Below are 27,292 nucleotides of genomic sequence, written 5' to 3' on the forward strand. Positions count from 1 at the left end.
CAAAGAGCAGACGGAGCCTATTTCTTCTCACTCACCTAGAAATTTTTGCATGGGCTGAATTGACCAATCCATGTGATAAAAGTGCCATTATTATCCCTGTTCTACAGATGAAAAAACTGAGGCTGAGAGAGGTTAAGTGACTTGTCCAGGGTTATGCAGCAAGTTAATATATAATGTAGGATTCAAATTCAGGTTTCCCTTACTCCAAGTCTAGTACTCTACCCACTACACCACTTAGCTGCTCAGTATGGGGTGGCTGTAGCCCATCCTGAGAGGAGGGGCTTCATGGATTAACCAGTCACCACTCAAACATATGGTCTAGAATGGATGACTCTGTCTTCATGGATTTTGTTCTCCAGTGAGACTATTGGAGAAGGGGGAAGGAATGAAAGGAACAATGAGGAACTGGGTCACTCAGTTCTAACAGCTGTCCTGAATGGTGAGTAAGCAGTCTCTCCAGCTGAGTGAGCCTTCTGGGTAATCCAGAAACAGAAATGCTAGATGACAGAGTGATTACACAGATGAATTGGCTTAAAATCCTACTCATCCTTATATCCTTACTCAGCTTCTCCATTAAATCATTCATCTCTTGTGGTGAGTGTCCTGAGTATTCCCAATTCCCTGAACTCAGAAAGAATCTGTTCAACTGGATGCATCTGTCATTCAGATTACTGTCCATGGCCAGGTCAGGTTAATACTGAAAGGGGAATAAGCAGGATTATGCTAGAGCCAGATCCAACCAGCTTCCAAGAGACAATTTTTAAATTTTCAGTGTGAGCGCTTACATCTCAGAAATTGGCAACCACTACAAATCAGGGCTTGATTGTCTAGATATTGGTAATAATGCAGACTAAACTTAAAAGTCCATTGTGCCTTCCTGGAAAGTCGGTTGTTAAATATTTACCATCATATCCCTGATAAAGAGATACAGAAAGACAGCTTTCTCCAACTTCATAGATTTCTTTTCATGAACTAACCCTAATGTGCCCAATATGGACTCATGGAAGGTGTCAACATGCATGCATTTGCCTTATAGCTCCATATGTCTGGTGTCTTCCATTCTAAAATTATCTTATGACTTTCAGAACTGGCTTCCTTCAGGGTTATGGTCCCTGAGGGGAAAAATTATGTATCTTCTGTGAGCTTTGTGTACAATTTCTTGCTGCTGTGAGAGCTTGTTCTTTTAAGATGATTTCAGGGCAGGCAGGGTGAGGTGGCAAAGCCCAAAGTATAATAATAATATCCGTGTATACATATAATATATAATAAAAAGCATCACACATCCAGCATTGGTCAGTATGTAGCATATACCACCCATGTAGGTTATCTCAGTAACAGGCCACAAAAACAAGCAGTGTTGTATAGTTATTAGAGTGTAAACTTGAAGTCAGGAAGACCAGAGTTCCCATCCTGCCTCTTACATTTAGATATATGACTATAGGCAAGTCCCTTAGACTCCTCTGGTCTCAGTTTCCTTCTCTGTAAAATGATGAGGTTGAACTAGATGTATCTCAAGGTACCCTCCAGCTCTAAGGCTATATGAGTCTGTGATCCTTTGATTGTGCATGTATTAACTTGCATGGATGGTGGTCTCTATTCTCTCCACAGGAAGAGTCCCATTTCAGAGACATATAACCTGATAGGTTTATCAGTGTTTGACAGGTTCCAAAACCCTAAGATGAGATGGAGAAAGGCTTATTCCAGAGCCAAATCTATATATCTATATATGGTGTTGTCAGTAGGCCTTTGTCCTGTTTTTCTCCTGAGTTCCTGTAATGACAAATTGCAGGGGGTGGGGTGCAGTTTGGTGCCAGGTACGCTTCTAAGAGTGGAGAATGCTTCACTGTCTGGTTTTCCAAAGGCATGGGGTACCAGATTCACCCTGGGCTCTACCCAGTCCACAGGCTATTTACAAGCAAGAGCTGTTGTTTTCTGCTGGGGAGCCTGGCACCATTTTTACGTGTTTTCTCTTGTGCTCCTATTATAGGGCAATCCACTGTACTTCAAATCTGCCAGAAATGTTACAGTGAACATACTCAATGACCAGACTAAAGTTCTTACTCAGCTTATCACAGGTAAGGAAGGAAGCCAATCCACAGAAGAAACTGGGCCTAGACCATCAAGCCATACTGCTGAAAAAATACAGCGTGAATTGTTTAAGTCGAGCAGAGTACGTGCTTTAGAATGGTTCTCTCTACCATGGCCATTGGCCATGTGACAGCTGTGTAGAAGGAAGCAGCTCCCTAGTGTTTTCCATCATATTCCCAAAATGAAAGCAGGGAATTGGTTATTATTAGCAGTAACAATTGGAGTAATAAACACAGACCATGGGGCAAGGGTAATCATGCCAAATGATAGGTTCAGCTGGCCCATGCAATTTATACTCAGTAACAAGCAGGCAGCATTCTGCTAGGGTGTAGTGGAGGGAAGGAAAGAAAAGAGGGGAAAAAAACCACCTTGTTCTTCTAGGACAGAATTATACATCCAGGGAGAAAATGCCAACTGCTTGGTTTGGGAGTCAGGCAAAAAACACAGATGGATATTTCCATTTGGAGAAGCCATTTGTCCAAATGTCCCAAAACCTTACCCTGATGGAAACATCTGGAATTAACACAAATGAACCCAAGCTATAGGGAAGCAGTTACCTTTTATGTTGGCCAGATGCCCCTCTACCACTGGAAGAAAAATCCATTTCCATCCATCATTTTATGCTTGGGGCTAAAGTTTGGGAAAGTCACTGCCTGCAGTTGGTTTGGAGTGTGTTTTAAGGACAGGGTGTGTGAAATGCTCGAACCCTTCACAAACTGAGGGACTGAGGGATTGGCAGAATTGCTGAATGGCAGAGCCTGTGATCCATAAACATGTTGTTTCTGTGTTAGATTGGATTGTCGGCCTTGCTTATATAACATCTGGCTGGCAGTCACAATGCTAAATAATTAAATAAACAGCTTCAGTAAGCAGTGATTTAAGCATGTGTGTGAAAACTGCCTCAAGGAGAGAAATGAATCCAACCTCGAGCTCCTGGATTCCCACATTTGAAAGGGAGTTGTTCAGCCTGTTGATCGTTTGCCACTTATTTGCAGTGGAATATTTGGTTTCCTTGAGTGAGCCAGCTTTGATAAAGCTGGGACTGCCCAAACCACAGTAATTCAGCCAAACAGAGCCACCTCTCTCTCTCTGTCTGTCTGTCTCTCCCTCTTCTCTCTCTCTCTTTGTCTCTCTCTCCCCCCTGTATGTTTCTCTCTCTCTCTCTCTCTCTCTCTCTCTCTCTCTGTCTCTCTCTCTTTCTCTCTCTCTCTGTCTCTGTCTCTCTCTGTCTCCCTCTCCCTCTCCCTCTCCTTCTCTCTCTCTCTCTCACTCTCTCTCTCTCTGTCTCCTCTGTCTCTCTCTCTCTCTCTCTCTGCCTCTCTTTGTCTCTCTGTCTCTCTCTCTGTCTCTCTCTGTCTCTCTCTGTCTCCCTCTCCCTCTCCTTCTCTCTCTCTCTCTCTGTCTCTCTCTGTCTCTCTCTGTCTCTCTCTGCCTCTCTTTGTCTCTCTGTCTCTGTCTCTCTCTCTGTCTCTCTCTGTCTCTGTCTCTCTCTGTCTCTCTGTCTGTCTCCCTCTCCCTCTCCTTCTCTCTCTCTCTCTCTCTCTCTCTCTCTCTCTCTCTCCTCTCTGTCTCTCTCTCTCTCTGCCTCTCTTTGTCTCTCTGTCTCTGTCTCTCTCTCTGTCTCTCTCTGTCTCTGTCTCTCTCTGTCTCTCTGTCTGTCTCCCTCTCCCTCTCCTTCTCTCTCTCTCTCTCTCTCTCTCTCTCTCTCTCTCTCTCTCTGTCTCTCTCTCTCTCTGCCTCTCTTTGTCTCTCTGTCTCTGTCTCTCTCTCTGTCTCTCTCTGTCTCTGTCTCTCTCTGTCTCTCTGTCTCTCTCTCAATGTCTCTCTCTGTCTCTCTCTCAATCTCTCTCTCTCTCTCTCTCTCTCTCTCTCTCTCTCTCTCTCTCTCTGTCTCTCTCTCTCTCTCTCTCTCTCTCTCTCTCTCTCTCTCTCTCTCTCTCTCTCTCCCTCTCACCCCTCCAAGTGAGAGTAGAAGTTAGACATGGCTGAGATTCAGATGAGCCTCCTAAGATGCTTGTTGGCCACAAAGCCCAACTCCGTCATGAGCCTTTCTAGTTGTCTTCTGGGAAAGCTGATGGATAGGATCCTGATTTGGCTCTGGATGAAAACAAACAAATGAGCAAAAGCCAAGCCTCCAATCTAACTACAGTTTCCTCCTCCATTATTGCACACAGAGAGCAGGACAGAGGTTTGTCATAGATAATCCCTATGACTTCCCATTGTTATAAGATGCTCCCTTATCTGAGACAATAGGATCATGGTAAGAGCACTGAATTTAGTCAGAGTTTTTGGAGTCAGAAGTTCTAGAATCAAACCCTGCCTCTGCAAATTAGTTCTTGTGTGCCTTAGGTAAGTCACCTTCCCTTTCAGGGCCTCTTTTTCCTCCTGTGAGATGAAAACTTTATCAATCACTTGAACTAAAATGTCTCAATAGGCCCTCCCAACTTTCGAACTTGGTGAGCCCAGCCTAGGCTATCAGATCACTATCTTCTTCTGAAGAGAGAGATTTGACCTGGCTGGCAAGCAGATCATCGACAGCCCCCAAATTACACATGTGTTGTGCAGTCAATTATTCAGAACTTGGAAACACATATTTTTCCACATAGCGTTATGAATGACAAATAAGTGGCCAGGCTAGTCCACAGTGACAAATTTTAACTCAGAATATAGCTAAAATATGAAATGAATAGTAGCTCAAAGCCTGGAATCCCTACCAAGCACTAAGGGAGATTTCCTTGGGGAAGTGGCTCAAGACATCAGCTGTTTAGGAGCTGGTGCTAGTGGTAGGGGAGTGGGTTTGGGCAGCTGTTTCCCACATGTATAGGCCCTTTTTAAGTCCAGTGTTGATAAGTTGGAGCCTGCAGATCAAGATTCCACTTTCTTCCTTGATGAGCTATTTATTCTGATGCTTAGAGAGCTCTTTCGGGATGCAGGCATGCATAAACAGCCAACTTTACCTGCCACGTTAGAATGCTGATTTTCTAGTCCCAATGTGGAACTTAGACATGGAGTTAACCCAAAGAGTATTCTTTCTTCTGGGCATTCTTCCATTCCCTTTGCCTTTCCCTCCAGATTCCATCTTTAAAATTCCAGCCATGTCTAGATCAACTGGGGAAGTTTGGCAGCTGTGAGTGAAGCAGACAAAAGGACAAGCCTTCCATATTATTGAGCCAGGAGCTGCACTGCACGATCTCAGCCAATGCTGCCAAGTGCTGAGCTTTAAACACCCAGAGAGTGCTGGCCCTTGGTAAATTCCATTGTGTGCTCTGGGAAGCCCTTAAAAGGAAGATAACTTAATTGTGTCGTGCACTCTGAGTTCAGTGAAATAATTTAGGGTTTTTCTCCTCTGTAACTACCAGACATCAAGTTATGCAAGGCTTTAGGTTCAGAATTAGCTCAAAGGGCTTATACCCAGAGTGATATCTCCACAGGAATTGAATTTGTTCTTTGGGATAGTCAGGGACCAGTCTTCTGAATTAAATATGTATGGGGAAGGGGGGGAAGAACTCAAAATTAAATTCCTCCTACCCTTTGCTCTTGTAAAGGTAACATGCAACTTCAAGGTACCTAGGCAGTCTGTTTAAGGGGAAATGGGGATGGGAGTGGAGGTGGGAGAAATCCATCATTGCAGTTTCTTTTGAGAGCTGGAGATTTAAGTCTATGCTACTGTTTCTATAGTCATGGCAATGTGGTTTAGTGGAATGTCTACTTGGACTGGGAATCCAGATCCTTAGGTTATGGGTATTACTCTATCACTAATTCATTCTGTTACCTTTGGCAAGCTAATCTCCCTCTCTGGGCTTCACCTTCCCACTTTTCATACTTAAGGCATCAGTCTAAGGTCTGCTCTAGCTATAAAATTGTGGCCTTTTTTCCCTTTTTATGCTATTTTGTCTTTGCCCTGGTAGTTGACCCTGATCTTAAGTGACCCAAACCATACAGTGAAAGACATGTTTTGATTTCTTATTGGACAAAGAGGCCAAATATGCAAATTGAGCTGATTATAAGAAGGAAACTCTCTAACAGGAGGCCTTCATTCATCTATGCAGAGCTGGTCTTTTGGACAAAATAGAACTGGCTTCAGGTAACAGTAAGTCAGAGTAAATTCTCTAAGCAGCTAAGTAACTCCCAGGTTTTAAGTGCTGCCCAGGTAGGTAAGCCCTGAACTAACTCTCTAAAGGAAGCTCAGGTATTACTATCCCAATGTGTTTCTACTCCAGGACTTTAATGAATTTGCATGACCTGATAAAGTGAAAAAAGATTTCTAAAGTTCCTGACTTTCAGTCCTTGGACTGAATAAAAGAATTTTAGGATTAGAGGAAATCTCAAATGGCAGTTTTGTCTATCGTTGCCAGGCCATACCGCATCCAAACCAACTAAACAGAAAAATCAGTATTGTTTTTAAAGATTCTAGGGAGGAGGTTATATAACTTTCCCCAGTAACCAAGTTCCATAGTTAATATCCTGGGCATTAGCTTACATCTGGGAACAGGTTTTTATTCTAATATATAAGGTATGGCTATAAAACATTGTAAATGGCTTTTTGTGTGGCTTGTGGGAATCATTACTTGATAGAGCTCATGTTATCTTCACAGATATTATCTTGATTTTCTCTTTTTAATGAAAAGACAAATTTATTTGATATATATACTCATAATTTTTTTCCTTCTCTTTCCGTTTCCCATGCCTAATCTAGGTCCCAAAGCAGTAGAAGCTTATGGAAAAAAATTTGAGGTGAAAACCGTCGATGGAAAATTGTTGTTTTCTGCAGATGACAATGAAGTGGTGGTTGGAGCTGAAAGATTAAGAGTCTTAGGTAAGGGATCTTACCCTTGACTAAAATGGCATTATCATTCTGTGTACTTTTAAAATGGAAAGGAAGAGAGAGAGAAAAATGGGGATTGGACTATTTCATTAAAGAAAGCCAGGGAAATCTCTGCAGTACCAAGGTATCAGACAACATTTCCTGGGTCAAGTTTGCAAAATGAGAACATTTGTTCTGGAGATATCGAACCTGGGTGTTTATTCTCCATGTGCCATGGGCAATTCAAATACCTATCTAGCTTTAGTTGCCTCATCTATACAGTAAGATGACTTGGATGATATGAATTCTAAGGTCCTGTTCATCTTTATCCATGCTAAGCCATGAAGGATATTTCAACCCTCAACTGGTATAGAGTAAAGTAGGCTGCAAAGAGGGATCTCATAGTACAATTAAAAGAGCACAGGAGGTGGAGTCAAAAGACTTGGCTTCAAATATGACCTTTGCTATTGATACCTTTGTGACATTGAGTTGGTTAATTAACCTCTCTTCATTTTTCTTATCTGTAAAATGAAGTGGTTGGGTAAGAAGAGTTCTAAGGTACCTTCCAGCTCTAATCAATCGATCGGTAAACTGATAATCACTCATCACAAATCTACTATGTGCCAAGCACCATTCTAGGCACTGGAAATACAAAGATAACAAGTAGCTTACGTTCTACTGGGAGACAGTAGATGCATATTTTAGAGCATCCACTCCACATCTAAATTCCCAACTAACAGTTTCATTGGCAGGCAAGATTCCTAGAGGATGGCTGAACATTTCCATCCCAATCCCCACATCCCACCATTTCTAGAGATAGCCCTAAGAGCCTGAGGTTTCTGGAATAGTCTCTTATGAACTCCCAATGGTGTGCTTCCCATTAATTATCAATCAGTAGTCACAATTAGCTTCTAGAAAAGGCGTTTCTAATGTGCTATGATAAGAACAGTTGGTGTAAAAGATTCCTTGCCGGAAGTCTGAGGAATATTCTCTCATGAGTATGCACAAGTTCATGCAAAGAGTGGGCTCAAAGAGTACAGTGGTGGTGAGGAACACATGTAGTGTTCACATGTGGCAAAGGGGTAACTCACAACTCCTCATCACTCCTTTTTTGATTCCGTAGCCAGTGTTCTTTTCTAGTTCAATGAGATACCTGCCTTGAAGCTCCTTGAAGCATGAATAACAACCCTGACCTCAAGTGACCATCTAGTGAGCACCTTGATTTATAAGCTTATTAGAGAATCATCACACCAAAATGGTTGTGCTGATGAGGGCTGAAGGAGAGGGGAGGAGAAGGAAGTAGAGTGGAAAGAATACTGGACTGAGTCATAGACCAAAGCTCAAATACTGCCTCCCATTATCTCTATGTGGTCTTGATTGAGTTCTTTCCTCCTCTGGATCTCAGTTTTTACCTCCGTAAAATGAGGACAGTGGATTAAATATCTTTAAAGCTCTCTTCAGGTGAGGTATTCGTTGTTCTGTGTCCGCTTCAGCATCCTCTGGCATTCTATGTTTTATGCTCTGAGGTAATTTCTAGTTGTGACATTTGGAGTCAGAGACCTGGGTTCAAATCTTAGCTCTGCCACTTCCTGTCTGCCATTGGACAAGTCACGTAACCTGTCCGGGCCTCAGTTTGTCTCCTTATTTATGAAATGAAGGTGTTAAACTAGACAACATCTGTGGTTCCTTTCAGCCTATAATTTTGTGATCCTACCCTACTCTACTCACTTCCAGAGAGGGTCTATGGCACAGTGGAGAGAAGGTCAGTCTTGGTGTCAGGAGGAGGCTTTCAGTCTTGCCTCTGATATAACACTGATTTGATGATTGTAACAAATCACTTAACTTCTCAGTACACCAGCAATTCTCTAAAAGAGCCAGTTCTCCAAGTGTGGAATACTGCCCCCACTCCCAACCCAGACCCTTTCAGGGGCATCTATTTTCATAATAATACTAAGACATTTCAATTTCTAATATGGTAAATAATGATAGGTATAACCCACATGAACAGAAGCTCTTAGGTGATGGGAGAAGGGGTACTTAATAATTTTTAAGAGTGTAAAGGGGTCCTGAGACAAAAAAATTTGAGAACCACTACTCTAAGATTACATCTTAAAAACTGTGACAGATCTAAATTAGTAGAGGGAAATTCCATACCCAGTGTTTCCCATGTAGATAAAAAATCTTACTCCCTGTCTCTCTATCTCTGTCCTTCTTTCTCCTCTTCCATATATATATAAATACATATATATGTGTGTGTGTGTGTGACATCTACATGAATATATATGTATGTGTATTTATTTACATATACATATCTCTGTGTAAGCATACATGTATATGTTTATAAATGCAAATATAATATAATATATAAACCTGTATAGATATATGTGTGTGTAGATATGTGAGCAGCCTCAACGATTCAGAGAGTTAGCATTGCTTGGGGTCAGAGATGAGATGATCTGTGTAGGGAAAGGCAAAGTGTGCTAGTGCCTTCCAGGCTATTTCTGACCATGAGATAAATGAAGAAAATCAGATTTCCCCTTCCCCCACCTATTAGAATAAATCCTTTACTAGCACTAAAATCATCCTACGGGGGAAAAAATGATGGTACTTTTAGCAAGACAGTTTTGCACAAACTGATTTTAGCACTTGCCATTAGTTACTGTGGAATGTGATGAGTCACAAGCTAGCTTTAAGGTCTGACTTTGAAAAGCATAAGGATAATTTGGGGTGTTCAAATGCTTGGGTTTTATATAGTTTAAATGATCCTGCTATGGTATATTTTTTAAAATGCCCTCCCCCCATACACAAACAATTATTTATGCTGATGTCTTGAAGCCAATATGAATTTCTTGCCTCCTTGCTGCTGCTTTTTTTTTTTAATCTCAGGCTTACGTTTATGTAGGTTTTTCTTTCAGAGTCAGAGCTTTGGGAACATCTGCCTCTGCCAATGTTGAAGAACATTTACTTTTTACTCAGGAATGGGGAAATGAAACTCTGTGATAAATATCCCTGCCATTACCCAAGCTTCTAGGACTTGAAACAGGCCACTTCACCAATCTCATACTCACACAAGTCATTGAAATGCCTATAACCTGTGGCTGAATGAGCTCCCAGGCACATGTTCCTTCAGTGAGAGGAGGTTAGGATGGGATGCCTCTTAGGTAATTTTATTTTCAGGTAAATGAAAAGCTTTTCTCTGCCAGTCGATAAATCACACAAACTCTAGGGAAGTTTCAAATTCTCACCAATGGTAAGATGTCTTAGTCCAAGGATGGGGAACCTACAGCCTCGAGGCCACATGTGGCCCCCTAGATCCTCAAATGTGGCCCTTTGACTGAATCCAAATTTCACGGAATAAATCCCATTTTGTTCTTTTGTGGGTCTGAGGTAACTTTTGTGGATATTTCAGGTCATTCTACAAGTAAAGCGAATAGAGGGGGAGCTATAACACAACAATGTCTGTTTGTTCGTTTGTTTATTTTGTTTGTGTGTTTGATGGGGTTATTGTGATTGTCTTTGTCATTTAGTGCCAGGTTCTTTCTATTCCTTCTATCCCCTTCCTCTACCACAGCTGAATGTGTCTTAAGGTTTTCTTACCTGCAGACAAAAGAAACCCTAGTGTAAGATTGTGTTAAAGCAAAGTAAATTTGAGACAAGTTGTGTTGTGTTCTGATATGTAGGTCTAGCTCTAAGAGAAATGGGGAGATAGGGGAGATAAATGAATTGGGATAATTCCCTTTGAAAAGGTGATAAAAGTATAAAGAAAGTAATAGTGATCTGTTTCTCAAGATCCAATAACCAATCTCCTACAGCCTAAGACTTGCCCAAGCTTTGGGGATGACTATTTGGCTCTGCTCTCCTACACAGTGCCACATGCCCCAGATTCCTATGCCTCTTCCCTATTGAAATTTATCTGTCCCAAATTTCAGTCCTTTAAGATCCAGTTCTCTTCCCAGCTAAATCAGAGATTCTAATTCAAAATGAGGGGTTCCTAGATGGTAATAGTTTAAGTATTAACCTTTCAAAAGGATAATCTTGGATTTTGTCACTGTTTTTCATTGCCTTAGCCCAGAGGACAGAGGAATGTGGGGACTTTAGACACTTGGAGGAAGGCTACTGGGAGAGGTATTTTTGAGTACCCTCAAACATATCCTATGGCTAATTTGCCATTTGCAAGGGAAGGGCTAGCTTCGTTTTGCTGCCAACTATGAGTGGTGTAGTATCTTTTCTTAGGGAAAGAGCACTGGACCTTAGAGTCAAGGCATCAGGGTTCTAGTCCTAGCTCTTCCACTGACTAGCTATGTGACCTTGGTCAAGTCACTTGACATTTCTGCTTTTGTTTCCTTATCTATAAAATTGGGGAAATCATATCAACCAACCCCTATTGTATGAGCTTTTTTGAGGATCATACAAACTGATACACGTGAAATGACTTTGAGAGAAAAAAATACAAATACCGTGTCCATAAGGCAATAGTGGTATTCACAAAAACAGATTCACCTGAAGATAGATATTCCATATTAAAGCCTTAGACAAAACATACTGGTGATACTTTATAATCTTATAGAGATAAATAGAATTGAGATTATTAAAATTAGAAGTGAATTTATCAGTCAAGGAGGCACTGTAGACAATGCAACCCTGAATTTCAGTGAAGCACTTGATAAAGTCACTCACAATTTAATTGCCGTTTGTTGTCATTGTTATTATGAATATTATTAATGAAACCTAATGATATCTTGTCAGTGGACAAGTCCTGACCTTCCCAGGCCTCTGTTGTCATCAGTAATATCATCATCATCATTATTTATGCAACTTAACAGTAGGTTATCAATGGACGAGTCGCAATTTCCCTGGGCCTCAGTTTCTTCATCTGTAAAGCAACAGAGTTGGACTGGCTGGTCTCTGAAGTCCCATCCAGCTTTCAATCTATAATCCTGTGATCTTCTTAGTGTTACAATTTTTTTAGCACCTTGAAGTTTACTTTAAAAGGAATATAGAAAACAATACTGAAAGTAGAAGAATAGAGGGGATGGAAAATAGTACTGGCATTTATAAGGAATGTGCCACGTACTGATCTCACATATGCCTTACAAGTACTCCCAGCAGTAGGGATTTCAGGCACTATTAGCACCACCTTCACCCTCCTTTTTTTGTTTTTGGTCCAGATTTCGTTGCCTTCACGAACTCCCAGTGGAGAAACTCTATTTACCATAAAGATCATCAATTCTACAAGTTATAGCATTAGAGAGTTGCTAATGGCAGCAAGAGGTCAAGTGGTTTGCCCAGGGTCACACAACCATTATATTTCAGGAGCAGGACTGGAATTCTGGTTTTCCTAACTCTGAGGCCCTCCTTCTAACTATCCCAAAGTGCTTCCTCTTTATAGGTGAAGAAACTGAGGTTCAGAGATTAAATGACTAATTATATACCTCAGTAAGTGCCAGAGGCTGGATTCAAACCCAGGATTTCCTGACTCCGGGTCCAGCATCAATCTACTTGCTGCCCTGGTGTGTGGACATAGTTTGAAATGAATTTTACACCTGTTTTCATTTCTTTTCAGCAAACATTTCTTGAATGCTTACTATGTGCATGACACTGTGCTAGGCACTAAGGACACAGATATTAAAAATCATAAGGACCCTACCCTCAAGAAACTTATGATTTAGTAGAAAAGGATGGGACATGTAGCATAAACAAGTATGATGCAGTGAGAGTAAAGAAGAAAGCAAGACAAAATGCTTTAAGAAAATCTGAAAAAGTAGAGAAATTTTTTTAGCTAGAATAATCAGGGAAGCCTTCATGGAAGAGGTGGACCTGGATTAGATTTTAAAGGAAGTAAAGGGTTTCAATAGATAGAAATATGGAGGAATATTTAAATGTCTCCAAATTGCACCTCCTCCTCCTTCTCTCCTCTTGTAACGCCCCTCCCCCATCACCCCTCCCCCGTGTGAAGAGCAATGACTGTATTTAAATGGATTTCTGGCTCATTGCCATTTTAGTGCACCTAGAAATGGGCTTTTATGTAAGTTGCTTCTTAGGGTTCAAATGAATGTTTATTAAAGTCATACAATTCACTTTGCTCCTTAATCATTGGGATGAATTATTTGATAATGTAGTGACTTAGGAGAAGGAGGGGAAGAAGGGACAGTTCACATTTAAACATGTGAATGCCCATTTTGCAGCACTTTGGTACCTGGCGGTAGCATGTGTTCTTAAAGCAATAGTATGATTGTGGAGGAGGTGGCAGCAACTGGTGAGTATATATTTGTCCTGGGAAGCTGACTGAGGCACGATATCATCCAACCGCATGCCACAGGTTCTTATTGTTCGTGAAATTCTAGAGAGTACCGAAGGAAGAGGAACACAGCCTTGAAAAAATAGAGAACAAAATGGAACATGAAATATAACTCTGCTTGCTCTGCACCCTACTAATCCTTCTCCTCCATCAATAAAGGATTAATTATTCAAAGTTCTCCTAAGATCTGAATTAGTTCAGTGGTGTTGGTACAAGGGAAAAAGGAAAATTTGTAAAGCTGCTAGTCTTCCTCTTTTCCAATCCATTGTCCACAGAACCGACAGAGCTGCTAATGTTCAGGTCCTGCCATGTTACCCTGTGGTTCCCTGTTACATATAGGATAAAATGCACAATCCCATAGCAGAGCATTTATTGCTGTTGAGTCATTTCAGTCATCTCCAAAGTCCGTGGAGTTTTCTTGGCAAAGATCCTGGAGTGGTTTACCATTTCCTTCTTCAGTGGCAAACACTGGTCATACAGCTAGGAAGTATCTGAGTTCAGATTCGAACTCAGGTCTTCCTGACTCCAAACCCGGTGCTCTGTCTACTGTGCCACCGACCTGCCTTGCAGACATTTTAAGACTCCAAAATCTGCCTCCACTCTACCCCTTCAGCCCTATTTCACATTGTTTCCCTCCACCTACCCTATGTTGCAGGCAAAATGGATTATTAGATTTCCCTGTGATACAATGGATAGGACACTGCACTGGGAGTCAGAAAGACCTGAGTTCAAATTCTGCCTTAGTTGCCTACTTCTGTGTGAGCCTAGCCATGTCACATAATGGCTCTCAGTTTCACTTGCCTCAGCTCAAAGTGAACATAATCACATGTGATATCTAGGTAACATGATAGATAAATTACTTTATAAAATGGTAGCTATTATTGTGATATCCTCTCACCTTGACATTCCGTTTTTGACCTTTTGTGCATTGGTAGTCCCCATGCCAGGAATTCATTCCTCCTACCGTCTCTGCTTTTCAGGATCCTTATTTTCTAATCAAGCGCCTCTTCTAAATAGCTTCCATGATATTTTCAGTAGTTAGTGCACCCTCCCTCCCTCCCCATTATTTTGTCTTTACTTATCTCTGTGTGTGTTTTTCCCTAACCACCCCAGCACACACACACACACACACACACACACACACACACACACACCATCTTTAACCAGGAGAATGTTAAGCTCCTTCAGGATACATACTATTTTGGATTTGTCTGTTTTTACAGTGCCTAGGGACAGTACCTTGTATACAGTAAGTGCTTAAAAATGTTTGTTAAATTGCACTGAAACAAGAATACTGTTTACCACAAAGCCCTTGGGAAACGTTAACCATCTTGGAAACATCATCCTCCCCCTACTCACAGAGCTTGTTAAACTAATGGATATTTAGGTGTTACTTCTGTGCTGAATCCTATGTCCATGTGTAGAGGTTTGATTTTTCTTCCAAGGTCCCTCCTATATTTGTAGCCACCAATTTGTAGGACATTCATTCGTGTATCCATCCATCCATCCATCCATCCATTAAAATACACACACAGCCACATACACATAGACACTGTACATATATACACACTATACATTTATACATACTATCTATACATACATGTATAGATAGTATATAGATATAATAAATATGTATAGATAGTGTATAAATATGTGTGTATCTATCTATATATAACTTATTATGTGTAGAAGGAAACAGTGTGTGATAAAGCTGGAAAGATAATGTAGTGCCAGATTATAGAAGGTCTTGAATGCCAGGCAAAAGAGTTTAAATTTTACTTGGAAGGCAATAATGAGCCACTGAATACTTTTTGGGTGAAAAGATATCATATGGAAACGTAAATATGAGTAGGACAACCAGTGCTTTGCAACAGAGCATCAGCATCTAGAGAGTTCTGAGGACATTTACACTCCCTTCTGCGGGCAAAAATAACTTACCCTAGAACTTATTTAATAAGAATAATTAATCCAAATGGTAAAATTATAGATGGGACATTTCCTCATCTATGTGGATAATGTGGATACACCCCAGCTAAGATGGCCCATCCAGCCCTGTTCAATTTACACTGACTGCAGCATTCCCAGCAGCAGCCTCACAGTGTCCAGTAATATCTCATCCCAATATTTGAGATTCCTTTCCACCTACCTCTACCACATTTCTCTACTTATCTAAATTTGATTTTTTTTAAATTTCAATTAATCAGAAAACATTTATTAAGAGCACTTGTTAATAGGTGTCAGTCTCTGTACTGGGCACTAGGTATTTTTTTTGGAGGGGTGACTAGATCTGTAATTTCATTAGTATAAGGGACTCTTTGATGAGAAAAGTTCTCCTGCCAACAAAGATTGACACCTTCTGATACTTACAGTCTTTGAGCTGCCTTAGACAGTGAGAGATAAAATAACTTAGGTAAGTAGGAACTTGAATGCGATCATTTTGGCCAGGGAGGGCGTCTTCCTTCTTCTAGGTTTGGCCCTGGAAGCTGGATCAGACTCATATCTATGTAATTTCACATAGCACCTTTTGTTTCCTTTATAGCTGGATTTTTATTATTTGGGTGGGAGAAGTAGAAGGGTTATTTTCATCTGTACAGGGAATTTCCAGTGTGGAAAACTGAAGCAGATACATAGCTAATCTGTAAATTACAGGGTTAGAGCTTTCTTTACTTTGAGCACTGAGAACTTGTGAAATATCGGGTCTTCCTGACTACAAGATTGGCCCTCTTATCCACTAAAACAAGCTGCCTCTCTTTTATTCTTTAATTAGAGAAAAGGTGTTTTGTTTTGTTTTGTTTTTTAAATTCTATTCAGTAGTTTGACTAAATAGAGGATTACGTCACTATGCAGTCCGCATAATCCTCTAAGCTATAGTCCTATAGATGTCCAGGGCATTGGCTGAAACACTATGAAAGGTTATCAGCAAACCTACTATGCTGGAGCATTGCACTGCCTTTCTGTATTCGTAATGGTCTTTGTACTGCAATTATCTATTCCTTTGTCATCCTTCCCCGTGAGACTATAAACGTCTTTGAGTATAGGGACCTTGTCCTATTGATCTTTGTTTTTCTTCCAGGGCTTAGTGGACAGTTAATTAACAGTAATAATTGCTATTATTAGAAAGTAATTGCTCACCTTCATGTAGCCCTTTAGGATTGACAAAGCATTTTCCTCAAGACAAGTTAAGTAGAAGACTATCCCAGTGTTTTAGATGAGGAAGCAAAGAGCTGAAGTGATTTACCCTGTCATTCAGCAAGTAAATGTCAGAGATGGGATTGAATGAGGTTTGATTCCAAGGACTGTGCTATGAAGGAAAGGAAGGAAGGAAGGAAGGAAGGAAGGAAGGAAGGAAGGAAGGAAGGAGGGGAGGGAGGAAGGGAATAAGGAAGGAAGGAACGGAGGGAGGAAGGAAGAGAGGAAGGAAGGGAGGAAGAGAGGAAGGAAGGGAGGAACGGAGGGAGGAAGGAAGAGAGGAAGGAAGGGAGGAAGAGAGGAAGGAAGGAAGGAAGGGAGGGAGGGAGGAAGGGAGGAAGGGAGGTAAGAAGGAAGGGAGGGAGGGAGGAAGGAAGGGAGGAAGGAAGGAAGGAAGGAAGGAAGGAAGGAAGGAAGGAAGGAAGGAAGGAAGGAAAGAAGGAAGGAAGGGAAGAGGGGAGGGAGGGAGGGAGGAAGGAAGGAACGGAGGGAGGAAGGAAGAGAGGAAGGAAGGGAGGGAGGGAGGGAGGAAGGGAGTAAATCAATGAAAGAAATAAACTCACATTACCTCTTGCCCTTGAGTAAAGAGGCAGCCATATATGACAACCTGGGCCTATTAAGTATCAAGGCTAAGTCTTGCACTCAGGCCCCCAGATTCTAGATCTAATCTTTATCCAGTTATGTCCCATTATGCTTCTCTGGAGCTTGTTATCTTCTGTGTAAAGCAGGGGTGGGGGAGCCTGTGACCTCAAGGCCACATGGTGCCCTCTAGGGCTGCACTTGAGGATCTAGAGGGCCACATGTGGCCCCAAGGCCACAGGTTCCCCACCCTGGTATAGAGTAATGCTGTACTTTCTTTGATCTCTTTTAAGCTACAAGTTTCTGGTATCAGAACCTTGAAATGCTGGTATACGTAATGAGTAGAATCTCATGTGTAAGAGTACCATGGTGGGGGTTGTGTGCTTGTATGACTAATGTAAAGTGGTAATCTTTAAAAAGTGCTCATGGTTACAGCAATTTCCTTGGCAATCATAAAGTTTAGGCAGATCATTTTCCTTTATGGTTTTGTCTATATGAAGTGGAAGGAAAATATGAATAGCAGCCTAGCACAGTGCCTTGCACAAAGTAAATACTTGCTAAATATTTGTTGAAGTAAATGGAATAGAAAAAAAATATCCATTTGAGTATCATATGCTAATTTACTATTTATTCATTCATTCTATAAGAACTATTTTAAGTACCTACTATATGCAGGGCACTCTTCTAGGACTGGGGGAGACACAAAGGTAATTATGAAACAGTCCCTTCCTCACAGATGCCGTAATTCATCAGGTGAGTATGACAGATAAAAAATGCAATCACTAAGCAATAATTATATAACAGAATAGAATGTGTTGAAGACACAAGAGAGTTGCAAAGTACTATATGAAGTCCAAGGAGGAAAAAAAGATCATTTTTGATTGGAAGATGAGAATGATTGCAAGATACAGATGAAAACATAGGGAAGAACTGCATTATGGGTAGCAAAGGACTTTGAATCATTTTAAATACATACGAGGGAACGTCAAATGTCTCTGAGATAAGAAGGCAAGATGAGACCCATTGCGGCATCCTGCTAATTGAATATCAGAATTATCTCCTTTCAGTTAAGACCTACTTTTTTTTTTCCTGAAAGGAAGTCCACAAACTAAAAGCCAATGTATCTAAGACATAATCTATTAAAAACAGCAGGGGAAACATAACTTTGATTTTCATTAATTACCAATTTCATTTAATAATAAGTTGGACATTATAGCATTTATAAACAAAGCATAATGATAAAGCATTATTCTAACTCTTAATTAATTCTATTCTCTAGATTAGTTTTCAAATTTGTCCTCTAGATGCCACTTGATGCTAATTACCCAAGTTATATTATTATCCATTCAAAAACATTTTTAATTAAATCTAAAGCTATTTAAATTAGCATAAGTTTTATAGAAATTAAAATATGGTCTGATGCTTAACTTATCCTTTTAAGGATTCACTAGTTGACACATCAGGATTCCCCAGAGCCTCCAAATCTATTTATATGTTACATTTAGAAGGTAGTCTTGGGTAAATCATCTGATTACATTCCAACAATTAATATTTATGACAGGGAATTGGTTTTATTTAACAATTTCCCTGAGGAGATCTATATACAGTTGTAGCAAGTCTTCAGAAGGAGTTTCTTATTATCTGTGAAACTAGCCATCTTGGGTTACCTCCATGATCCATTCAGTTTCTGATGAGACTGTCAAGGGAGAGTTTATGGGCATAGCCACCTTTCCTCCATCGTACTAATTTTAAAAGATTAGCAGAACCAAGAAAACAGTGTATACAGCAGCAACAATATTTTCTTAAGAACAACTTTGAGTGACTAAGTCATTTTGACTATTATAAATGCCCTAATTAACCACAAAGGACCTATGAAGAAAGATACTATCTGCATCCAGAGATAAATAGATAAATGATAAATAGAAGTATATATATATATAGAATGATTTTACCTATATAGACATATATATATATATATATATACACATATATACACACATACCTATTTGTGTCTAATGGTAACCAACTCTAGGACAAGGGGGGGGGGAAGGGAGAAAAAAGAAAGTTACATGATAATTTTATTATATATTTAAAAGGAATAGCAAGTTGTACAAATAGATTTGCAATTTCGTGTGCAAACATCTCCCCACCCCCCATTCTACTATGTTATGAAAATGTTTGTTACATTTCTTAAGTTTGAAATAAAATTAAATATTAAAAAATGATGAGGGACAATTATTCTTCACATTCCCTTCTGAGAAGATGAAAAGTTGGATTAAATGTTCTCTAAGTCCTCTTCTGTCCTAAGTTTCTGTCCTGCTCTAATGTTCTTTGTTTTAAGGGCCCTTCCAGCTGTGACATTCTAAGTTGTGTTCTAAAGTTCTTTTCAATTCTGATGTCCTAAGGTTTTAGATTCCTTTCAGTTCTCAATATTCTATGCTTTTAGGTTGCTTCTGACTTTAAAATCCTAGGATTCCTAGTTTCCCTTAACTATCTTATTTAGTCTGTTACTTCTCTGTCAGGAGGTGGGTCCTATTCTTCATCATTGTCCTCTGGAAACATACTGGTCATTGTGTGGATCAAAGTTCTTAAAGCCTTTTAAAGCTATTTATTTTTACAATGTTGTTGTTAAAGGAGAAATTGTTCTCCAGTCCCTGCTGTCTTCACTCTGCACTCTGCATGAGTTCATATAGGTTTTCCCAGGTTCCTCTAAAACCATTTCTTTTATCATTTCATTTGCACAATTGTATTCCATTACATTCATATACCATAATATGTTTGACCATTCGCCAATTTATGGGTACCATCTTAGTTTCTAGTTTTTTGAAACCACAAAAAGATTAAATACATTTTAGAATGTGGCCAATGAGGGAATTCACTTTGTTTAAATATGTATAATTTGTTACAATGGTTTTTGTTTTTCTTTTATTTTTTTCCTCAGTCAGGGTGGGATGAAGAAGAAAAAGGGTTAATTTTTTTAAAAAAATCTATTATACTATCCTTTAAAACCACAGACACTCCATTAAATTTCCTAAATTGATCCTACATGTTTTGAGTGGGGGGTTGTAGTAGAAAGAGGGCAAAGAGAAGGAAGTTTGGAAGGAGGATAAAGAATTATATTAAGCACAGGTCATGTTACCTACTGTGTGACAGTGCATTCTCAAAATCAATCTTAAGCACATTAAAGTATATGGTCCCAATTTAAAAAAAAAGTTTAAATGACAAATCACTGCCCCTCAAAACTTGACTGAGCACTTGTTCTCCCTGTTTGGTTGTCATTAAGTAGATTTAATCTGCTGGGGAATTGGCTGCTTGAAAAGAATTGTGAGTTTTATAGTTCACCTCTGGCACATCATTCCTAAGTAGGTTATTATTTATAGGAATACAAGGATAATTTATTAGATCATAAAGCTATGTTTCCCACAAATAATATGGTGAAAAAGCCAAATAAAAAGACTCTCCAAAGAACAACAACCCATAACCCAATGTACTATGTATTTATTGCAAAAAAAAAATCCTTTACAAGGCTAAACTGACACTTCCTTTGAATAACAATATGAACTCATATCTATAGTACCTCAAGGTTTACAGAATGCTATCCAATGAGGCAGATAGTACAAATATTATCATTCCCTTACCCCATCCTTTATTTTTCATTGGTGTAGGGAACTCCCAGTGAGGAAATTCCTTCTACCAATACAGATCAGCAACTCTGCTGCAGCTTCTATAGGTTTTGGAGAATTGTTTAGAGGCACCAAGAAGTGGATAATGTACCTCACCCCAGTCACACAGCTGTTATGTGTCAGATAGGTCTTCCTGACTTTAAGGCTGGCTCTTTGTCCACTCTCATGCAGCTTCTCAATCCCTTCATTTTATAGATGGTGAAGTGATCAAGCCAAAGTTGTAGTGCATGATAAATATCAGAGCTAGGATCTAAGCCCAGGTCTTCTGCTTCTGAGTCCAACATGTTTCTCTCTCTCTCTCTCAGTCTCTCTCTATCTTTCTCTCTCTCTCTCTCTCTCTCTCTCTCTCTCTCTCTCTCTCTCTCTCTCTCTCTCTGTCTCTCTCTCACTCTCTCATTCTCTCTCTCTCACACTCTCTGTCTCTCACTCTCTGTCTCTCTCACACACACACATTCTTTAACTCTACAACAATACAACAATTCATCTTTTAAAATGCTACTTTACCAGTTTGAAGTACACACACAAACATAATTCTTCTCTCTCCATTCCTCCAACACCCAAGCCAGAGCCAGAAATCTTAGGGTTACTTCCTGCCCCGTCTCCAGATCTATGCCGAACAAAACGAGCATCATAAACTATATTTTGTTTCTCTCCACAATGGCTTGGCTCCCTTCACCCACATTGGACAGATATTCCCTGAAACAGGATGAAAAAGACATTTGCTGTGCCCTGCATGCTTTTCACTTTGGGCAGGAGGAAGACAAGATTTAACATGAGTGTGATGAATTAATCTCTCTATGTAAACTATCCCAGCTGTCCCAACAGCTTTGCCTCTGCAAACGTTTTCAGCAATTCTGCCATTGTCTCCATCAGTGGGAGACAGAGAAGCCACTTGGGGACTCTGTAGGCTTTCTAGTTTGATTAAAGAATTGATAAGCTTCAGGATTTGGCTCCCTTGAACATAAATAATTCCAGCAATTATCGAGGGGTGGGGGGTGGGTGTAGAATTTGTTGATGTTTTGCTTCTAAATTGACTTTTTGTTTATTTCTTCTGTTGTCATTATGACATGTTAATGTTTTCTGAGTTCTTTTCATACTTTCTATCCAGAAAGATTTCTTTATGTCAGACACTACCAAATACAGACCATTTCCAAATGAGGACACACACTACCACAAGACATCCCTCAATGTCAGGACTCCTTCCATGCAGCAAGCACATGTCACCACCTTTGGGGCTTGTCGTTAATTATATTGGCTGCAGGAGAGTTTTACTCTGCAGCCCATGGACAGCTGTTCTGTGTTCATTCCAGGGGAGGCCAAGGATGGGGAATTCTCTGCTAAAGGAGGGGCTGTGAACAAGAAAATTGTCCTTGCCCATAGCAGGGCTCAGAGCAGAAGTAGGGAAGGGTAACAGAATTAAGGTCCCTTTTGGAAGGGTTCTAACTTCATTTCACTCTTCTGAATGGGATAAAACTGTTCTGGATTGCCTTCTCTGTCTCTCTTATCTCCATTTCCATCCCCATCCCCATCCCAAGCCAATTGTTTCCATCCTTTATCTTTTTCAGCTCTCCCTCACCTTGATCTCTTCTGAGAGTAGTGTGTGAGGTAACTAGATCAGTAAAACGATAGTGGCTTACATTGACATAGTGTTTGAGGCTTTGCAAAGCACCTTCCTCATAAGACTGTGACTCAAGTGGTGCAACTATTTCTTCATGTTATTCTAGACCTACAATTTCAATCACCCTCTACCAATGCAGATCTGGAACTATTCTTCATCTTTTAGAATTAAACAGTTACCTGGGGTACTGAGAAATTGTGTAACTTGCCCAGGGTCTTACAGCCGGCGTGCATCAGAGTCAGGACTTGAACTCAGACCTTCTGAGATACAAGGATGTATCTGCTCTCTCATGCTACCTCTCAGTGCAAGTATCATACCAGTTTTACAGATGAAGAAATTAAGGCTCATCATAATCAAATGACTTGTCCATGGTTATATGACTAGTAATTGGCAGAATAGATTTGAGTATAAGTCAAACACTTTTTACTACACAAATCTCAGCCCAGCCTCAAGGCCTAGCAAGCTGCATCTACCATTTGCCTCAAGTCACTTTTGGGCTGACTCTAACATCTGTTCATTCATTCATTCACCATATATATTTGCTATGTTAGTCATTATGGGTGAACAAAAGTAACATGGATTTCCCGCCCTCAAAATCTTTCCAATCCCCCAATTGACAAATGGTCAAAAAATATGAACAGGCAGTTTTCAGAAGAAGAAATCAAAGCTATTTATAGTCGTGGAAAAAATCCTCTAAATCACTATTGATTAGAGAAATGCAAATTAAAACAATTCTGAGCCACTACCTTACACCTACCAGATTGGCTAATATGGAAAAGGGAAATAATAAATGTTGGAGGGGATGTGGAAAACTTGGGACACCAACATACTGTTGGTAGAGTTGTGAAGTGATCTAGCCATTCTGGAGAGCAATTTGAAACTATGCCCACAGGCCTATAAAACTGTATATACTCTCTGACCTAGCAATACTACTAATAGGTCTATATCCCAAAGGGATCAAAGAAAATGGAAAAGGACATGTATATACAAAAATATTTATAGCAGCTTTTTGTGTTGGCAAAAAATTGGAAATCCATCAATTGAGGAATATCTGAATAAGTTGTGGCATATGATTTTGATGGAATATTATCATGCTATAACAAATAATGAGGAGAATGGTTTCAGAAAAACCTGGGAAGATTTATATGAACAGATGCAAAGTGAAGTTAGTTGAACCAGGAGACTATTGTACACAGTAACAGCAATATTGTAAAGATGATAAACTGTGAAAAGCTTAGCTACTCTGATCAACACACAGATTTAAGATAATTCCTAAGGACTTATGATGAAAAATGCTATCCACCTCCAGACAAGGAACTGACAGAGTCTGAATACAGTTGAGAGCATACATTTTTATTCACTTTATTTTGGGGGGCGCAGTTTGTGGGGGAGGGTTGGTCTGTTTTTTTCTTTCACAACATGACTAATATGACAATATGTTTTGCATAATTATACATGTATAGTCTACATCAAATTGCTTGCCTTCTGAGGGAAGGAGAGAGGGAGAAAATTTAGAACTCAAAATTCTAAAAAATGTTAAAAAACATTTTTACACATAATTGGAAAAAAAAAGTAAAGCTTCCTAATCTAGTTAGAAAGTCCAGCCATAGACTGTAAGCTCGACAAGATAAAGGAATATAAGACATAGACTTTTGACAGTAGATTGTAAGTTCCTCACGGGCAGGGAGAGACTAATTTTCATTTTTGTCTTTTTATCTCACTGACTAACACAGTGACTTGCACATGACAACTGCTTCATAAATGCTTGTTGAAACGCACTAAATTGAAAGATATAGATAGAAATTTGATTAAATAACAATGTGAAATAGTTGAAACTTAATACAGCAATAGAAGGAATGCCACACAGCAGCATATGATTATTGTATGTCAAGTATGTAGCATTTACACTAGCGTTATCATATATCACAGGAAAACAGTAAAGAAAGGCTTCATGAAGGAGGAACCTGAGTTTAGCCTTAAAGCAAAGGTGGTAAAAAAAAAACCCAGCTACACCAGATTAAAATGCAATTGGGAAATATTTAACATAATAAATAAAAATTCAATAGAACATAGATAATGTTAATGTGTGGTTTTCTGAGTCAATGTGCTACCCACAGGGATCCTTACCTATGGTTTTCCAATGCCAGTTTCTATTCGAGTTGGACACCACTGCTTTAAAAGCAGGGTGGGAATTGGATAGGCGAATAGGAGATAGGGGTTCAATGTAGGGAGAACAGAAAGGAGACATACACCAGGTGTATCATGGATGGTCATGGAACACCTTGTTTTGCAATTTTCTAATTCAGTGGAAAGAGTGTTGGATTTGAAGTCGGAGGGCTGGATTTCAATCCTACTTTAACCTTTTATTATCTGTGTGTCCTTGAGCAAATCATTTATCCTCTCTGGGCTTAAGTTTCCTCATCTTTAAAATGAGGCTAAACTAGACCTTTAAGTTTCCTTCTAGCTTTAGATTTAAAATCCTATGAACCTAAGACTACATGTAACATGTAATATTATGTATCACAATTTTTGAGTCATTTCAGTCATGTCCTTGTTGTGACACCATAGACCTTTGTCTATGGGGTTTTCTTGGCAAAGAAACTGGAGTGGTTTTTCATTTCCTTCTCCAGTGACAAATAGAGGTTAAGTGACTTGCCCAAGGTCATGCAACTAAGAAGTTTCTGAGGCTGGATTTGTGCTCAGGTCTTCTTAACTCCTAGCCCAATGCTCTATCCACTGTACCAACCAGTTGTCCCTATATTACAATTACCTTTGTTAATGTTTCATCCCCCTACTAACTTGCAAATTTCAATGAGGAAAAAGGCCATTTATTAAACTGCAAGTCTCCCCAAATTTCTAGCACATTTGTATACATACAGCAAGCACTCAATAAATATTGATTGATTTATTGCTAATAGGTGAGTTTGGGGATTGGGAGTAGTTGCTTCCCCCAAGTAAATAATCTGATTTGAATTGAATTCTAGAGAGTGATCATCATTGAAAACAAATAAATAGCATTATGTCAGTTTTCTGCCTAAAACAGTATAATGGGTTGGGGAAGGAACAACGGGGAGAAAATGGGACTAAATGTCCCTGGTGGATCCTCCCTCAAAATTTTTCATGCCTTATTGTACAATACCATATTTGACTGAATGATTCATGAAATAGGAAAAAAGAATCAGACTTTTAGAGCCAGAAGGAATGTCAGAAAATTTAAATAGTTTTACTTCTGTGAACAAAATAGAAAAATCATATGTAGCGATAAGATTAAAAGTGATGTTAGGTATAGAGACGCAGGGTTTTTTCTCCCCTGTATGTTTGTTTTCCTTATCTCTTCCAAAACACACACAAAAAAGGGAAAAAAAGGAAGCGTATTTAACAAGGTGATTTCAGCATCATTTAAACTAATGTTGAGTAGCCTAATGTTTATAAAATCTAAAGAGTCATAGGTTTCAAAGCCAAATCTGTATCTGTCACCTTGAGTGTCTATTACCCGGCTAGCACTGTGCTAGGCACTGGAGCGTAGATGTTACTGCAATGAGGATGTCATTGAGCCTGACCCATGAGTTTGAACTTGTAATGGATTAATGCAGATAAAGCTCATGTTGCTCATTAACAATGGATCCAAAAGAAAAATGAATGAAGACAATTTTTTTTTTCCAAGCAAAGCTGGGAAAACATTGACATTGCCGCAGAGTAATAGGTCTAATATAGTGATTGCTGTATTAATCACCAAGGCTGGGACTGTATCTGAAAGGATCAAAATTTAGGGTGTCTTAACAGCACTCATACTTCTTCAGCAAGGAGGAAAGAAAAGGTGATAGTAATATCCAGTTAGCAAGAATAATTAGGGAAAATAGAAAACTATCAGATGGCACATTTCTTGGCCCCCCCCCCGTGGGTATTCAGAATCTCCATCTCCACCCATTACCACCACCCTCCATAGTAAGCCACCTTCAAGTTTAAGACCTTGAACTCAAGTGCTCTGCCTGGGTGCCCCCCTGAGGACACTAGGTTCTTAGTCTCCCTCCTCCCTCCCTATCTTGCCTCTGAGTGCATTTGCCCCTCCCCCAGCCAGAATCGCTAGTTGTGGTTCTGATGATTGCCTGGTCCTTCAAACACAATTGCTTAATGGATATTTACCAGGGGTCAAATCCTCCTGGAATCACTTGCCTTTGTACCATGGCCACATGGAAACTATTGTGGATAACCAAACAAAAGGAGACAATAAGAAATCAATATGCAGGGTGCCTACAAACTGTGGGGAAAGGTAATAGCTTTTCCTTCTTTGGTCATTAAATGCATTTCAGCTGCCAAGGAAAGTGATTCTCCCTCCCTAACTCCATATTCATTCCACTGATTGGTTACTGGTGAGCATCCCAAGTTTAGACTTCCTGTCCCGCATTTAACGAGGGCATCCTTTACCCACAAGTTTGTAGAAGTTTCTCTTGTCTAGTCAGAGGATCATAGATTTAGAACTGAATGGAACAGTCCCAAACCCAAGAAGATGAAGTGGCTTGCCCAGCCTCACACAGGTGATAATTAAGTGAGCTAGACTTTAAACTCAAATCCTCTGATTCCACACCTAGCAAGTCTTTGGGTGGGCCTTTACTCAAAAATCTATCAGTATATATCCTGAAGAACAGCTATTTGAGAAGCTCTGTGTGCTAAAACGACTGGGAAGAGTACAAAGACCAGAGTAAACCTGATCCTGCTCTCCAGAAGTTTATATTCTACCTGTAAATAGAAAGTATGTACACACAAGTATAAGATAATAATATAATACAATATAAAATATTATACTATATTGTATGAGATGTTAACCTTGCTTCTCCCCCCTCTCTGAACCCCCAAGAGTCCTGGGATTTTTACAATAAGTTTGACAAGAGGGAAACTGGCCATTTCCTCATTAAGCAGATTTATTCATTGCCTGGCTCAGCACAACTGGGAGAGCAGCCATGAGCTGCAAAATCCAACAAATAACAGCTTTCTAGCCCCTCCTGCCTCCTACTTCTATCATATTCCATATCTCT

At 39.8% G+C, this 27,292-nt stretch overlaps 1 protein-coding gene across 1 annotated transcript in view; it reads left to right on the forward strand.

Annotated features, from left to right (window-relative positions):
- Positions 1-27,292, forward strand: part of SGCD (sarcoglycan delta) — a 514,895-nt gene that overhangs the window by 351,566 nt on the left and 136,037 nt on the right. Inside the window, exons 4-5 of the mRNA XM_036751244.1 lie at positions 1,988-2,075; positions 6,785-6,904. Of these exons, the coding sequence (XP_036607139.1) occupies positions 1,988-2,075; positions 6,785-6,904 (208 nt within the window). The remainder of the gene's footprint in view (positions 1-1,987; positions 2,076-6,784; positions 6,905-27,292) is intronic.

This window comes from Trichosurus vulpecula, chromosome 3 (assembly GCF_011100635.1).
Source record: "Trichosurus vulpecula isolate mTriVul1 chromosome 3, mTriVul1.pri, whole genome shotgun sequence".
NCBI classification, from domain to species: Eukaryota; Metazoa; Chordata; class Mammalia; order Diprotodontia; family Phalangeridae; genus Trichosurus; species Trichosurus vulpecula.